Genomic DNA, 14,817 nt, shown 5'->3' with positions numbered 1-14,817 from the left:
TAAGAATACTCCACAGTCTGTCTACAAAGTGCTTTTATCTCTGATCACAAGTAATTCCTAACTGAAATTACAGTTTCAGTCATTTCTGTTTTCCTTGATGTTCTGCTAACCACATAAAAATAGATGAAGGGTTTCCTGATAATAGATAGCCTACAAGTTATTTGGGTTATTATTTTCATTCTTCTTGCTTTTCTCTTGTCACTAATGTTTGGTACTTTTTGTTTCAGCTGTTTCCACTACTAAGAGTAAAGACCAGTAAAGACAAAGCAGGATGAAAAGATGGCTGACTTCTTGTTACCACCGGGTACTAACAGCTTCCACCGGTTCACGCCTGAATCCTTGGCTGCTATTGAGAAACGAATTGCAGAAAAGCTTGCAAGGAATGCAAAGCAGGAGTACAGAGAGCAGCTGGGCGAAGAAGAGAAACCTCAGCCTCAGTTTGATTTGCAAGCTTGCAAGAAGCTGCCTGATATCTATGGGACTGTTCCTCCAGAGCTCATTGGGGAGCCATTGGAGGACCTTGACCCTTTCTACAATGACCGTAAGGTGAGCACCAGCTGGCCATCCTGCTGCTTCTTTTTTGCTAAAGCATAAACACTGTCTCTTTTTCGAGGGCTCTGTTTTTCATCTTTCTACAGCCAGTAAAAATATTTTTTTTGAGATTAAGGATCATCATGAGCAGGGCTCCCAGAAAACAGCTAAGCAGGAGAGCAAAAAGGGATAAAAAACATAATTAAAAACTGGGTGTTTTCAGATAACTCAGAGTATGAATATACAGTGTCTGAAAAGAGCAGAGCAGTAGCTGAGTTAAATTAAGCCAGAGGTTTTTATCTACCCTATCTTGCCTTCTGCATGAGTCTTGACTCTTCACAGGTCTGTTTATCACTTAAGCTCCTTAATGTTAAGGGCTTCTGGGTAACTTGAGTCTTGTGCTAGCACTCTACATAAGAGCAGGAGGCACTTCCACAACCATTCCTGGAGAGCAGTGGTTCTTTTTCTGTGGAGGGATAGTTTGACTCCATTTAAGATGACCAAAATAGAGCTGAAGGGAATTGTGAGTAACATGTGCAATGCTGGCACTTTGCAGAAAGGTAAGCTTTGTCCCAAAGCGAGCATCACCTGATGAGGAATCACGTGTAGGCTGGACTAAAGCCACAACAGTGCAAACAGCTTCTGTCAAAAGGCTGTTGACAGCAGAGCTGTTGTTTACTACAGTTCATTCCCCTTTCCAAACATTTCACAAAACGGAGGACAAAATAAGGTTTGGAAGCACAGTGTATTTTTAGACAGCTTCCAGTTCTTTTGGGTACTGATGTTCCTGATTTTGGGCTACTCTATTTCCTGTAAACAATGAATTAATATGACCACAATGCTACCTCTATTAAAAGTGTAGAAACAAGTGCAAGAACAACAGAATAAAAGTTAAATGGATAAAGAAAAGTAGATTACTCTACCTGGAGGGGCCAGAATTAATTTACCTTTTAATTTGCCGGCTATCCCCAGGCACGAGCAGCAGGATATAGATTTGCAATTTTAGTGTCATGAAGGTCTTAGACTACAGGTGGGTGAGTTGTTTAGAGTTTATCTATTGGGTGTCCTGATCCTGTCTTTGAGTGAATATTAGTTCCTCTGTGCATGGTGGGGCATCTTCAGAGCTCTGTAAATTGGGCCAAAATCCAATTCACCTTTGCTTCGGATTTAAGATAACTCACAGTATTGATTTCCTCTGCCCATATTAACCTGAGCACAATGACAGTGCCTCACTGCCAAGGTCAGATCTTGCTGTGGAGCTGTGTCTCATGCAGCTTTTTACTTGGTGAGATAAAAAACAACGACGGAGAGCAACAAAGTGCTCAGGCTAGAGAAGATGGAGTAACAACATAGTAAGGTTCCTGGCCCCTGGGAAGAAGAGCATCATAAAAGTCCCTCCACCAAATTTTAGTCTCCAGGTCATTTTTTATTTTTAAAGGTGATTCCACACTTTTCCCAACCCTGTGATGGAGGTGATCTCACAGCACCCTGTAAGAAGTGAAGGCAGAAAAAATAACTGGGATATTGCAATAAGACAGGCAACAGCTCTGCTGGGAGGATCTTGGACAAAACTCTTCACCAAGTGAAAAGGAATTTGGGGATCTCAGGAGGGAGTGGAGAAGAAGTGTGGGATACTGGCAGGAATTTCCCAGTGGGATATAGGCTGGGAAAAGCTGAGCATAAAAGCAAATACTGAATGTTCTCATTTTCTGTTTTGTTTTCCAGACATTTATAGTACTGAACAAAGGGAAGACAATCTTTCGATTTAGTGCCACTCCTGCCTTGTATATACTTAGTCCTTTCCATCCAATCAGAAGAGCAGCAATTAAAATTTTGGTACATTCATATCCTTTCTGTTGATTTCCCTCTTCGGGTATTTTATACGGTTTTTAAACACAGATGGATGGAAGTCAAATTGGCTGAATTTGCTTGTGCAAGCAGAAATGCACTTGGATTTTTGGTTTGTTTCATTTTAGATTGTTATGTGAGCTATGAAAATGACTATATTATACTGCTGGCATCAGATAATGTGAGCCGCACTGGAGAGTCTGGTGAGTTTACTCAGGATTAAAAGGTGTGAAGGGCCTGATCATGTTTAAAAAGGAGTCAGTGGAAGAAACTGGGTGTAGTACCCTAGAAAGGAAGGGAACCAGGAGTCTGGACCACACCTGGGGACATCTACACTGATGGAGAGCTTTGCTAGAGAGCACTTAAACAACCTCTCCCATGAGACTCTGTGACACCACATGCAGAAGCAATTTAATTTTGAACTGCCTCAGAACTGATTTTTTTTTTCTTTCCTGAAAAAGAACATTTAAAAAATTGGTTTATTGCTTTTTTTAGTTTTTTTATTGCAATGTGTTATCCAGCTAGGAATAAAGCATAGGCTGACTTCCTGGACCTTTTGATGGAAGGTTGATGCCTGATTTCTCCTAGCTCTAGTTCTCAAGTCATGCAAGATACGCTGCAGTGGTTGGTTTTGGCTTGTTTTTTAACACAGACACAGAAACATATCTTGACATAGACACATCTCTCTGGAAAACCAAACTGACCCAAATGTTCAGCTTTGTGTGAACATTATTAAAACCACACCCTTTTTCATGAGTTGCCTGCTTTCTTTGTGGTGCACATGGGAGACCTGGCAGTGATAATTCAAAGACGCCACATGCAGCTGTGATGATTGTGTGATGTTTTAGTGATGGAAATCCCTCATCTGCCATGCTTATGTCCACTACAGAGAATGAATAAATACTAAGCAGGCAGCATCTTAGAATCAGTTGTTTATTATCAAATTTCAGGGAAAAAATAGGGAAAAAAAACATATTCCTAGTGGTTGTCCATACAGTGAAAAAAAAGTGCAAATATAGATATTCTATCCAGAGGAAAAATAGGTAAAGCTCCTAGTTACAATAATTCCATGCAAAAATGAATATGTGATATCAGCCAAGATATTATTATGTTTACTAAGAATACACCATAGATTTTTGCAGAGAGATTTTCTTATGGATCAGGTTATATCTGCAAGTACATGCTGCTGCATAGCCAGAGACCAACAGTATTTATTAGGTACAATTACATCAGCACAACCTTGCTGAAGTTAATTGAGGTCAATGAATTTGTACAGGTATGACTAAGAGAGGAATCTGAAAATTAGGCTTCTTACAAAAAAGCATTCATATGTGAATATTGCCGCTAGCTTTAGAGGTCTGTATGTCTTCTGCTCACCTTCTTCTACACCAGCTGGTAAAGCCATGAGGTCACAGGTATGTGTAATACACAGGTACTACATGCTCTTGGTAGCAGTCAGTCAAAAGATAAATATGCACGAAATCCTTATCATATTACTTCCAAGGATAAAGACCACAGAGGAGCGAATTTGAAAGATATGTCAGGAATAGAAATATGATCAGATAAGGAGTGTAAAATTTGGGAGTGGAAGGTCACAACGCAAATAGCATTTTCGTTCCAGAAAGACCCAAGTTATCACCTTGTGTTGATAATGTCAGGAAATCCAGCAGCTCAATCTTTGGCAATGACAGGCAGGAGGCAACAGCTCTAGTCCCAGCAAAACAGCAGTGAAGTTCCTGCATTAGACACTGATTTGTTTTCTGTCGATAAAGACCTTTCACATCAACCTGAAACACAAAGGCCAATTGGCTGAGCAGGCAGGCAATATCCCAGGCAGAAAGGAGCCTGAATTGGCAAGTACTCAAGCAGATAATATCACAGACATGAATCTGGGAATCAGATCTATTTTCTTGCATGAGTGTAATCAAGCAATCTTTATTTTCTCCAGGGCAAAAGCCAAAAAAGAACATTAACAAATGGTGCCCTGTCACGTAAGTGTCTAAAGCAACTTCTTTAGTAGATGCCATATTTCCATTTCCAGTAATTGAGTGTACCATGAAGGCCAACAGTAGAACCAAATAGAGAGGAAAGAGTAAAATCATCCTATATAGAAGCTGTGGGGGTCACATTTCTTGGTTAAGTAGCTATATATGGAGTTCTGCCTCTGAGACTTCACGCAGGATAGATCCTGTATGTTCACTGCTCATCCAACCAAGCCTGATTAGTGTAGTCATTCAAAAATACACTCTTCCAAGGGAAAAAGCATCCACAGCCTCCTAGTAATGTGAATTACTTCAATTAACAATGTGTCCCTAAACCTCTTCTTCAGAATTTAGGAGGCCTCATGAAAGGACCATGGCCCAGACAACCGCCCAGAAGGCGGCCCTGGTCCATTTCCATCACAGAGGACATGGGGACTGTAGGTCTGCATCCCACTGGATGAACACTTTTTTCCTTCTGCATCATTATTAGCTATTATTAACATCTTTATTTACTACACCTATTAATAAGATGAAACCACTGCTAACATTTCATTGATGCCTTATACTTAAAAATCTCCTTCTAGTTCTTCTTGCCTGCAAGCCAAGGACCATTCTGTGGTGTCCTTAGTTTCTTCAAGCAGTTTGCAGTCCTGTATAAAGTCCATAACAATTGCTATTCCTAGTTTTTCTAGGTATTATAGATAGTTGCTCTCAGTTTGCCACTGATCCAGATGGTGTTTTGACCAAAATTACTTTCCTTGATGCTAGAATTATGGAATCTGGCCCATTTTTTTAAAAAAAAATCTTCTTAAAGAATTTCCATTTTTTGTTCATGTTTTCTGCTTGCAACTTTTCTCCCATCTGATTTTACACACTTTCCTCTGTAAGGGAAGATAAGACCTTGTGAAGCACCAATTATATGTACTATTGATTGGGACTAACCTTTGCTTGCACATATTATATGTAATTTGGCAATGATCACTTAAAGACCCTCTAGTATTCAGTCTGCTAATTAACAATTATCCATCATAATGAAGTCTAGAATAGAAGTATGCCGTATTTGACTCAATATCTTTGTGCTAGAAGATAAAATTTATAACTTTTAGAATCAGTTTGTGCAAAGCCTATTCTGTAACTTCAACTGGAAATAGGCTTAATTTGTCACAGAAAGGATCCTGATGAGTAGTGTATTTTGTTTGTGGTCCATAACAGAGTCCAACCCATATTTCTGGATGTGTTAGCCATGTCAACTCATGGATCAGCAGGCTTTCAAAAATTGGAATTAGTAGCATTTCCAAGATAGGTAATAGACAGTGCTGTGAATATAGCTTATCTCAATTTCATCTCCTTTACTTTGTCCTTTCTGAGTAGATCATCATCACAGACTTTTTCTGTCACAAACAATTACATTAGATTTCAGGTAGGAATGCTAGTTTTCACTCCGTAGGAATTTCCGTTTTCTCTTTTAACACTGATCTCTGACTTTGGTGCATAACCAGCTGAAATGTTTCATTTTATGTTCTTTGTAGTTTTCACTTTGGTCATGAAACTCAGTTTGAATTCATAGTGCATTTGATGTCCCAAAGCTGACCTCTTATATTTTCAACCTGTGTTCTCGGGTACATTCTCTCTGGTGTCTGCATAAGAAGGTGGATGATACCTGCCTACAAGTGAGCATCTGGGAAAGCTGTTAGATTCAGCTTATACCGCAAGGAAACAGGGATCAGACCAGTGATCCTAAAATGGGTGGTTAGACAGGAATTTCTTTGCTTGGAATTGAAGTATAGTATTTGTTTGGCATGGCCTGAAGATACCACTCTGTTTTACTATTATTTTTTTCATAGCATTTCATGGCATTTCACTGTAGTTGAAAAAGTAATCCAGTCTTTTCTAGGCTAGCTGCTGCTTACAACATAATTGTGTTAACCAGATGGACACAACTTATAGAAACGTATCTCAAGCTGACATGACAAAATATGACTGGAAATCAGATATCCTTCCCAGTCCTTCAGCAGGAGGTGTTGGCCCAGAAGTGGAAAATGTTTGTGAGATGAGCAGTCCCTTTGAGTTCAATTACTGCTTTCTGCAATGGCGCTGGGGAATATGCAGGTTGATTACTACCAATTTAATGTCATAGTTGCTTATGTGGCCCATCGGAAAACATTCCACTCTGTATTCAGCAGACATTTTGGCTTTGCAAAAGGACAATTTTCATGGAAACATTTCAGGACATACATCTGAAATTATGTTATTTGATCACTGTTCTCAAACAAAAGATAACACCAATGGAATTAGTAAAGAGTTGAAAAAAACCCAACTTTTTTTTTTTTTCCCCTAAAGAAGGCAAAAGAAATTTGCATTTGGGTGCTATTGTTTTTACCTGAGAAGGGTCCCAGCCTATTGACTGAGTTGTTTTCCTTTGCCTTATCTTCTGTCTACTTATACTCATTAGTTAAGCTTTCTCCAGTAGCATGGGACCTATTATTTACACAGGAGAATCCCATCAGGTTTTGTAATTTTTTTTACAGAAAGTGGCATGTGTTTTTAGGAGAGCAGTTCAGTGAACTATGTTTTCAATTTCAGGAATTCGATTTAGGGTGCTCCTTTTCGAATTTATGGCCTCAGCTAAGTGCATGGACTATACACTTGGGAGGTTCATTTTAGCGTCCAATTAGGGAAACTGGTGCCTCAGCTGAGGCAGTCAGCTTTGCAGACCAAGACTGCGTATTTGCCAAGCGGGTTTGCAGACCAAGCTCTGAAACTCATATTAGCTTTTGGTGAAACTTTATACTGAATGCAAGACCTCAAGCCCATTAGAGCGGTTAGAAAGACCAGATTTATAACTTGCCCTACTGCCTGAGAAATGTTTCAGGATGCAAAATAAAATGGGAATTTGCAGACACGGATTTTTCTGTAGATACTTAAATGAGACTAATCTCTCTTTTCATGCAAAGTTGTGCAGCTATGCACATTGTTATCTCACCAACACTGCTGTAAATTTGGGGTATTGTATTTTCAGAAGACTGCAGAGTCAGTATATTTGTTTACTGTATACAGTATGTATAAAAGATGTAGGCAAAGAAAAAAAAGGACAGAAGGTTCCCTCATTTTTTCTATGTTTATATAATTATTTGTTTCCTTATGCACTTGCAAACAAATGTCTATAGCCTTTTATGCAACTTGCAATTTATGAGTGAGCTGTCACAACTTGTGTGAAATGACAAAAAATTATGAAGTCTTATATGCATTGTTTTCCTTAATTCGTTTATTTACATTGTTCAGTATGTTTATTATGTGCACTATTTTAACTAATTGTGTGTTCATGGCACAATCAGAGACTCCGTCATGGAATAAATATGTTGAGTAAGTATCCTTGCTGGTTTACAGCTGCCCCATTCTTATCTTGTCCTTTCTCTTCCATTTGTTATGTTCTTCTTTTCACCTTGTTTGCCGTTGTCTAAGTTCTTTCCAGTAATACTGACCATAGTATCTGTCCTGACAAAATGTTTTTCCAGGTGTTTGTTGCCTGTGAAACTTTCCTTAGTAAGTAAACTAACAATTTTTAGGCTACCAAGCTCATCCTTATTGCTAAATGCACCTAGTATGCTACATGTGAATTAAATCACATATGAGAACTCCATTTGAAACTGGCCAAGCTTCCACAGTTCCCATGCAAGAGATTCAATCATTGGACACATTAGAATAGTCTGATGGAGATTAAGTTGAACTATTTGAAAAAATACTTCCTGGACATTGTCAGTTCTGTCTTTAAACTGAAACTTAGTGCAAACAAATGCTTATTTTGGATTGAGCACATCATGAGAAGTGTTCCCCTGTAATTGTTAGTAGGCATACTTTATGAGCAAGCATAAAATTATCTGGGAACACTTTTATGAGGACTCTTGTCTTTTTAGCTTGTCAAAACTTCAGAAAAAATAACAAAGATATCACTTGAAGGGTTTTGTGGTTGTTTTAAAAATTAATTTTAAAGGAGGTTAATGGACTTCAGAGAGCCTATTTCATTTCTTTAAGTTGCTTTAAAATATTCGTCTTAGAAACAGATACCAGATGCACAAGCTAATCAACCTACAGTGCATTAAACAATTATTTTGGCTCATTGAACCAATCAGAACACACTTTTTATTTTTGACTGACATGTGATAAACACAGCCATCTGCTGCTCCATAGTCTGGTGTTTGGTCTACTCGGAGCTGTAAAGACAGACAGTAAAATGCCCTTATTTTAGGTTTCATAAAATCATACAGGACACATCTTCTAGGCCATAAATTACTAATTATAGATAGCACTGAACCAAATATTTCATCCGATCACAATAACATCCTAATCCCAGGATGTTTCATGTATTTCTGTATGGTGTAGTACTTGCTACCCTAGTATGTCTGTGACTTTCCTTTTCCCCTGACGTTGTCTCCTTCCTATTGAAAACTGTCATACAGTACCATAGCCGTGATATATTCAGCTGAAACTTGGACATCTCATCCATGTGAGTCAAAATTTGGTCAGTGGGTCTACAGCTGGGAATTCAAACATTCTGGAGGAAAATATCAAAGTGCTTGTTGTGTATTCTGTAAGCAGGAAAATGTGGATGATGTTGTCAGTGCATCAAGCAGGACATGCAATAAACATAGAGCAGAAATGCAAACGGACTCCATGCAGCATGGAGTAAATCCTTCCATGTTTCTTCTTCTCCTGTGTCTCCTCATAACTCTCAGCTTTTCCTCCTCAGATGTATAGAATGAAATCAAATGCAGGTACTTTTGAGGAGCAAAATAACCCAATGAACTGTAATTCAAATTGATTAAGATTTGATTTGGAAAAGATACATTTAATCCATTTTGTTCTGATGTTCCAGAGACTCACAGGAGATACAAGAGTAATCTTGTGCAAATATTTGTCCTAGATCTTCTTTTAAAACATTTTCCTTACCATTTTGAAGAAAGAAATCAGTTCAACTTCCCTCCACTAAAAATTTCAAAAAAACCCTGACTTCTGTTGTTAAAGAAGCTGTTCAGTTGCTGGAGGACTTTGCCCGATCCATTTAGAATTAGATGATGATTATACAATCAATTAAACCATCTGACATGCTGAATAAATACAAGTACTTTATCATTTTAATGAGCTTATGTACTGTTAAATATTTTTTTTTTTAGTTCTTTGCATGTGTTTTCTGCATGCATTACTGAGTACACATGCTTAAAGAGACTGTCACATTGGTGACCTATATTTGAAATACCAGAGCAAAACTAAATAGGAGCCATGAGAAGTCAGATACAAGACAGTACTTAGGTGTATGATCAAAGAGTAGATGTGAGAAACATTTAGCGTCCACTGTTGCACAAAAACTGTCCTGCTAATCTCCATTTTGAGATGAAGCATACTGAGGTTTTATAACATGTGTAGCTAGCTCTACTGTGTGACATGATGGTAGGAGAGCATGAGATTTGCCACTATCTGTATGTGTGCCCAGTTGCAGATCAGAGGAATACAGTTAAGAGGAAACATTTCCTTTTTATGCATAATTAAGTTCTTCCTTATATTACCACCTTTAATTGCTTACACTTTTTACCAAACAGGAATCCCAACTGTTGTAATTTTTTGTGTGTGATGGCACCATTATATCTACTGGTGTTTAGGGACTGAACAGAAAACTCAAGCTAGTGTTTCCAGTGAAAGCCCCTAACATCACGACTTATGAGATTTGTGTTTTATGGGGTTTTAGGTGTTTGTTTGGGTTTTTTTTAATAGGCTTTAGTATCATCTGCATATTAATTTGGAGAAAAGGGATAGGGAATGCCAGTGGTGGATACTAAACATTTATTATTTTTATTAAGGTATGACCTAGAATACCTAGTCCCATTGGGCTAACTGTCTCATGTAGCAACGTTCAAAGAGAGGTGTTGTATGCCCTGAAGTATGTCTCTGATGGTAGGCAGGGTCCTGGGTGAATACAGATCTGAATGTTTTAAGTCAGATATGCTCCACAGAGAATTTGCTAAATTTTATTACAAGTGTCATCTTTATTACAAAAGGTAAGATATATGTTCTCTCCCAGATCATCACAGTCAAGAGGTTTTTGGTAATAAACATCTTACTATGGGAAAAAAGTCACCCTTGTGTCTCTTTTACTTCAGGCAGGTCAAAATTACTACATATAGTATTTGAGTGGGAGTTGTTTTACTCTTTTTCAATGAGGGCATTCTGTTGTTTAATTCTGAGGGCTGGTGTGATTTACCATGGATAGTGAAACACACGGGAAGTTGCAGGAAGAATACCCTTTTTAGCTAATAAAACCAAGTGGAGACAGTTTTTAACCTGATGTCCTTCAAAATGTCCTGGGCAGGAAGAGCTGAGAGGTATGAATGGAACAACCACTCTCCTTCAAATGAGAAACAACAAGGAATGTGACATAGTCCATTCCCCTTTCACTGGTGATTGCAGGCAGAGCCTCAAAAGTCCCATAGCACAGCTTAGCAGCATAGTATTCATTCTCGACTTAATGAGTGAGGATTCATCAAACTACACCCTGTGGTGAAAATTATCTTCATCATGCAGCTGTCATGAGTGCTTTCCCATTTCTTGCATGTTCCTTGGTCCACACATGAAGCTGCTCATACACAGCCCAGTGCTGCAGCCAAGACTCACATGAGCAACCCCAATGAGATGGGCAGGAGTGTCTTATGTGAGTAGGATTGGATTGAGTGTGCCTCTGCCATTCCTGCCATCTACTGCTTGCTAATGCTTTTGCTTATCTTGGTCACTTTATTCCCCAGGTACACTTTCACTGGCATTTACACTTTTGAGTCATTGATAAAAATATTAGCAAGAGGATTTTGCATGACAGAATTCACCTTCCTTCGAGATCCATGGAACTGGCTGGATTTCAGTGTTATTGTTATGGCGTAAGTAGCACTCCTTTATATATTTCAAGTCAGTGATATGCAATAGAACTTTTAAAAGAATTGTCTGGTTGTTCTCTGTTTTCACTCAGATTGTACTAAAAATGAGAAAATGCTGGAGTGTATTAGGATGGAGTTTTTTTCCTGAGTGGTTTCAGAGGAAGAAGTCAGAGGAATTCTTGATTCTGTTCTCTCAATTCACTAGACTATTTGGAAAATTATTTACTCTCTCTGTGCTCTACAGAGAGAGCTGTTTGTAAAATATCTGTAATAATATTTGCCTCTCTAACGTGGTTTGGGGAAGCTTCAGACCCCTGAATAGAAAGTGTTATAAGTGTGACTGAATACCTGTGTATTTACATCCCTACTTATACTCTATCCAACCATAACACCACCAAAGCTGTTTTCACATTCTTGACTTCACAAACCCTCTTCACTCTGAAAGTAATTACTATTTTACTACAATAGAGAATTAATTTAAAGACCTCTGAAACTTGTTATATATCTTGGAAATAGAAATTTGGCCCCCAACATGATATTCCGCTTCTCAACCTGGATTATTAGAGTTCGCTCAGGACATGTGGGGTTCTGGTGCTTTGAAGGAGCTGATGGATGTGTGGCATCTAGACAGCTGAAAATACACGGGGGTAGGGGAGCAGTCAGCCAACACTTGCAGTGGACACAGGGTCAGCCCAAGTTCTGGCCAAAGGCAGATGTCTGACACTGTCAGTATCTCCATCTAAGCCAGAAATCCAGATTTTCTTCATAGCCAAAGAAGAGAGAAAAGTACATGAAGACCACGTGTCATCTTGAAGTAGAAGCTAGTAGAGATGCCCGGAAAGGCCCCATTTCCTAATTGTAGAAGGATTTCATCTGAGCTCCCTTATTTTCTTCTTAATGATACCTATATTATGTTCTGGTTTTAGTTTAGTTCTCACTGCCGTCTTTAAACCTCATAATTCACAGCATTAAGTGAGATGCAAGCCTCTTAGAACTGACATTTGAGCTGAACTCCTGGGTTCATGATAGTTGAATGGAACCAAAACTGGGAAAAAATATTCAAACAAATTTAAGTCAAACACCAGTGAAGACCACTGAAGTTGACAGCACAACTCTGGTAGGGATCAGGACCAATAATCAAGGAGTGTCTGGATGATGCTCTTAGTCACATGTTTTAGTTTTAAGTAGTCCTGTGAGGAGCAGGGAGTTGGACTTGATGATCCTTATGGGTCCCTTCCAACTTGAGATATTCTATGATTCTTTGGTTCTATGATCCTTAGCAGCATTTAGCAGAACAGCATGAAGATGTATAAAACCTATGTGGACTTCATTGGGAAGACTCCCATTTATTTTAGTAGAATTTGGATCAAAGCTAGCCCTGGGTCAGATCCTGGTAGTTGTTACTGCATTCCTATGGATTTGGCTGAACTGACATCTGGCCATCATGGTAAGCTTTTAAAAAAAATGCAACGCAGATGGGAAGGAGCTTTTGGAGGTCAGCACACCTCAGGTATTTTTCTCAGCTAAACTTTTCCTCAAGCAGTTCTAAGTGCAGTTCTCCTGCAACATTTAGAGGCAGGACAGAACAACACAAAGCATCACCAGCCTGCTCTCCTGCCCATCAAACAGGTGGTAGAAACAGGGTACAGTAGCTCATCTGTTTGTGAGTTAGGATGTAAGTTCATTTGCAGGTCTCTGAATTCGGTACAACATGAAGAGTTTCTGTGCATGGGTTCCCTCTATTCTACAAGGAAGGAGGTTTTTGACAGTGAGGCAAAAAGGAGCAGAGAAAAGGACAAGACATCTTGCAGCCTTGGCAGTGCATCTGTTCCACCTCATCTTCTCAGCTCAGGCAGAGGTTGGGGCATCAACATCTGCAGAACTCCTCTGGCAGCATCTCATTTACTGTCACTGAAATTCAAGTCTGAACAGTCAGTGTGGGCCAAGGTCTGGATATCTCTTACATTCTTTCCACATCATGTCTGGGTGTTTGGGGCTTAAGGAGCTGGAAAGATGTGAAGGTTTGCACAGACCTTGAGGTGGACAGTTGCCCAGAGGTGAATTCACTCCCTGCTGGTAGAAACCAGAATTTGGTGCCCGGAGGTTGTGGGCTCACTCGTCTTTTTTCTTTTCTGATTCTAGACTTGAATGGCTACTCAGTGCTCCAGCCCAAGGATTCATGAAAACTTTCTTAAGGCTTATTTAATGAGAGGCTTTGGTGTCTGTGCTTTCTTTCCTAGCTTCATTTCAATTTTCTTTCCAAATGATATTTCATGTCTTAGTTAGAAAATCCTAAAACAGGGAGGCCTGCAACTGCAAAAAATCAAGCTTCTCAACATCAAATTATAGCAATGGCTGCGCTTTTCAAAACCGGCATTCATTCCAATTGTTTCTTACTTTAAGGCATATTATGCTAACACTTTTAGAATAGAAAAGAAAGAATTGAAATTCTGGAATAGAAACGAAATAAAAAAGTGTTTTCCTGAGCCCATAGCCAGCAGTGAGAGAGTTAAAACTAACTGTAATATGATCTTCATATGTAAAATGAAACCTCCTTTCCAAGTATGCAAGCAGCAGATAGTACAGAGCATTGAATAATGGACTGTATTCTGATATGATTTATCCTTCATATAAATCCAATTTGCAAGTAAATTAAAGTGAGATTGATCACACAGGTAACTCTGGTGTTGTATTTGCTTGTAGCTAGTGTGATGTTAGAGGTGTTTCTGTATCTGGAAACAAAGATGGCACGAGGGTTCAAAATTGGAGAGCCTGATAAGGGGCTATGAGACTTAGATGGACCAAGGGTTTTGAGCTAACAGAAAATCTGATTCTTTCACTTATGGGTGTTATAGTGGAAAGACGATCACTTGCTTTAGAGTTACTACAAAATAACTTCTTACCTCCTCTTTTGGGCAGAAACAGCACAGATTGGGTCACAGAGAATAGTTTTAAATAGCACACTAGAGAGTAAGATGTGCCACAGGTCTCCAGGGCTTTTCTCCCACCCTGTGCTAGGAGACACAGCCATGGCTTGTGACCCTCTGTGGGGCCATGAATGGGTGCAGGGGAAATTATGAAACTGCCCCTATTTAAATCACTCTTTCCCAGAGAAGCAAGTATTTTCCAGGACAGGCAAGGGAGAGACAGCTGTAACTCTGGATTGGAAACTGCCCTGACAAAAGCTTTAAGACAATAAACAATTCCCTGACTAACAGGAAAATTCAGAATGGGAATTCCAGGTGTTTCACACATCCTGATATGGAGGAAATGGTCTGCTGTAATTTCATCCAAGAAATGGCTGGAATAAATCTTAATCAACTATTGTGAACAAGCAGCAGTAGTATTTGCTTCATATGCTTGTTCATATATTAATAATGTGTTTTTACAAATCTCTGGGCAGCAAAACCATATTCCCATGTTATTGCTTCTCCCCAAATTATTTTTTTTCCACCCTTGCATGCTGCAGAAGAGTTTGGGAGAGAAGCACTGGGTAAACCTGGGGACGAAACAGGTAAATCTTTGCCCAGAATCCCCTA

The 14,817-nt window shown here is 39.1% G+C and overlaps 1 protein-coding gene across 4 annotated transcripts in view; it reads left to right on the top strand.

Annotated features, from left to right (window-relative positions):
- LOC141943660 (sodium channel protein type 5 subunit alpha-like) overlaps positions 1 to 14,817 on the top strand; it is a 223,804-nt gene that overhangs the window by 42,217 nt on the left and 166,770 nt on the right. For all 4 annotated transcript variants that reach the window (XM_074869336.1, XM_074869320.1, XM_074869328.1 and 1 more), the window contains exons 2-5: positions 228 to 546; positions 2,257 to 2,377; positions 7,637 to 7,724; positions 11,153 to 11,281. In XM_074869336.1, the coding sequence (XP_074725437.1) occupies positions 280 to 546; positions 2,257 to 2,377; positions 7,637 to 7,724; positions 11,153 to 11,281 (605 nt within the window). In that variant the 5' untranslated portion in view covers positions 228 to 279. The remainder of the gene's footprint in view (positions 1 to 227; positions 547 to 2,256; positions 2,378 to 7,636; positions 7,725 to 11,152; positions 11,282 to 14,817) is intronic.

Source organism: Strix uralensis, chromosome 1, assembly GCF_047716275.1.
Source record: "Strix uralensis isolate ZFMK-TIS-50842 chromosome 1, bStrUra1, whole genome shotgun sequence".
NCBI classification, from domain to species: Eukaryota; Metazoa; Chordata; class Aves; order Strigiformes; family Strigidae; genus Strix; species Strix uralensis.
The sequence above is the reverse complement of the archived record's forward strand: the minus strand, read 5'-3'. Positions and strand labels throughout refer to the sequence as shown.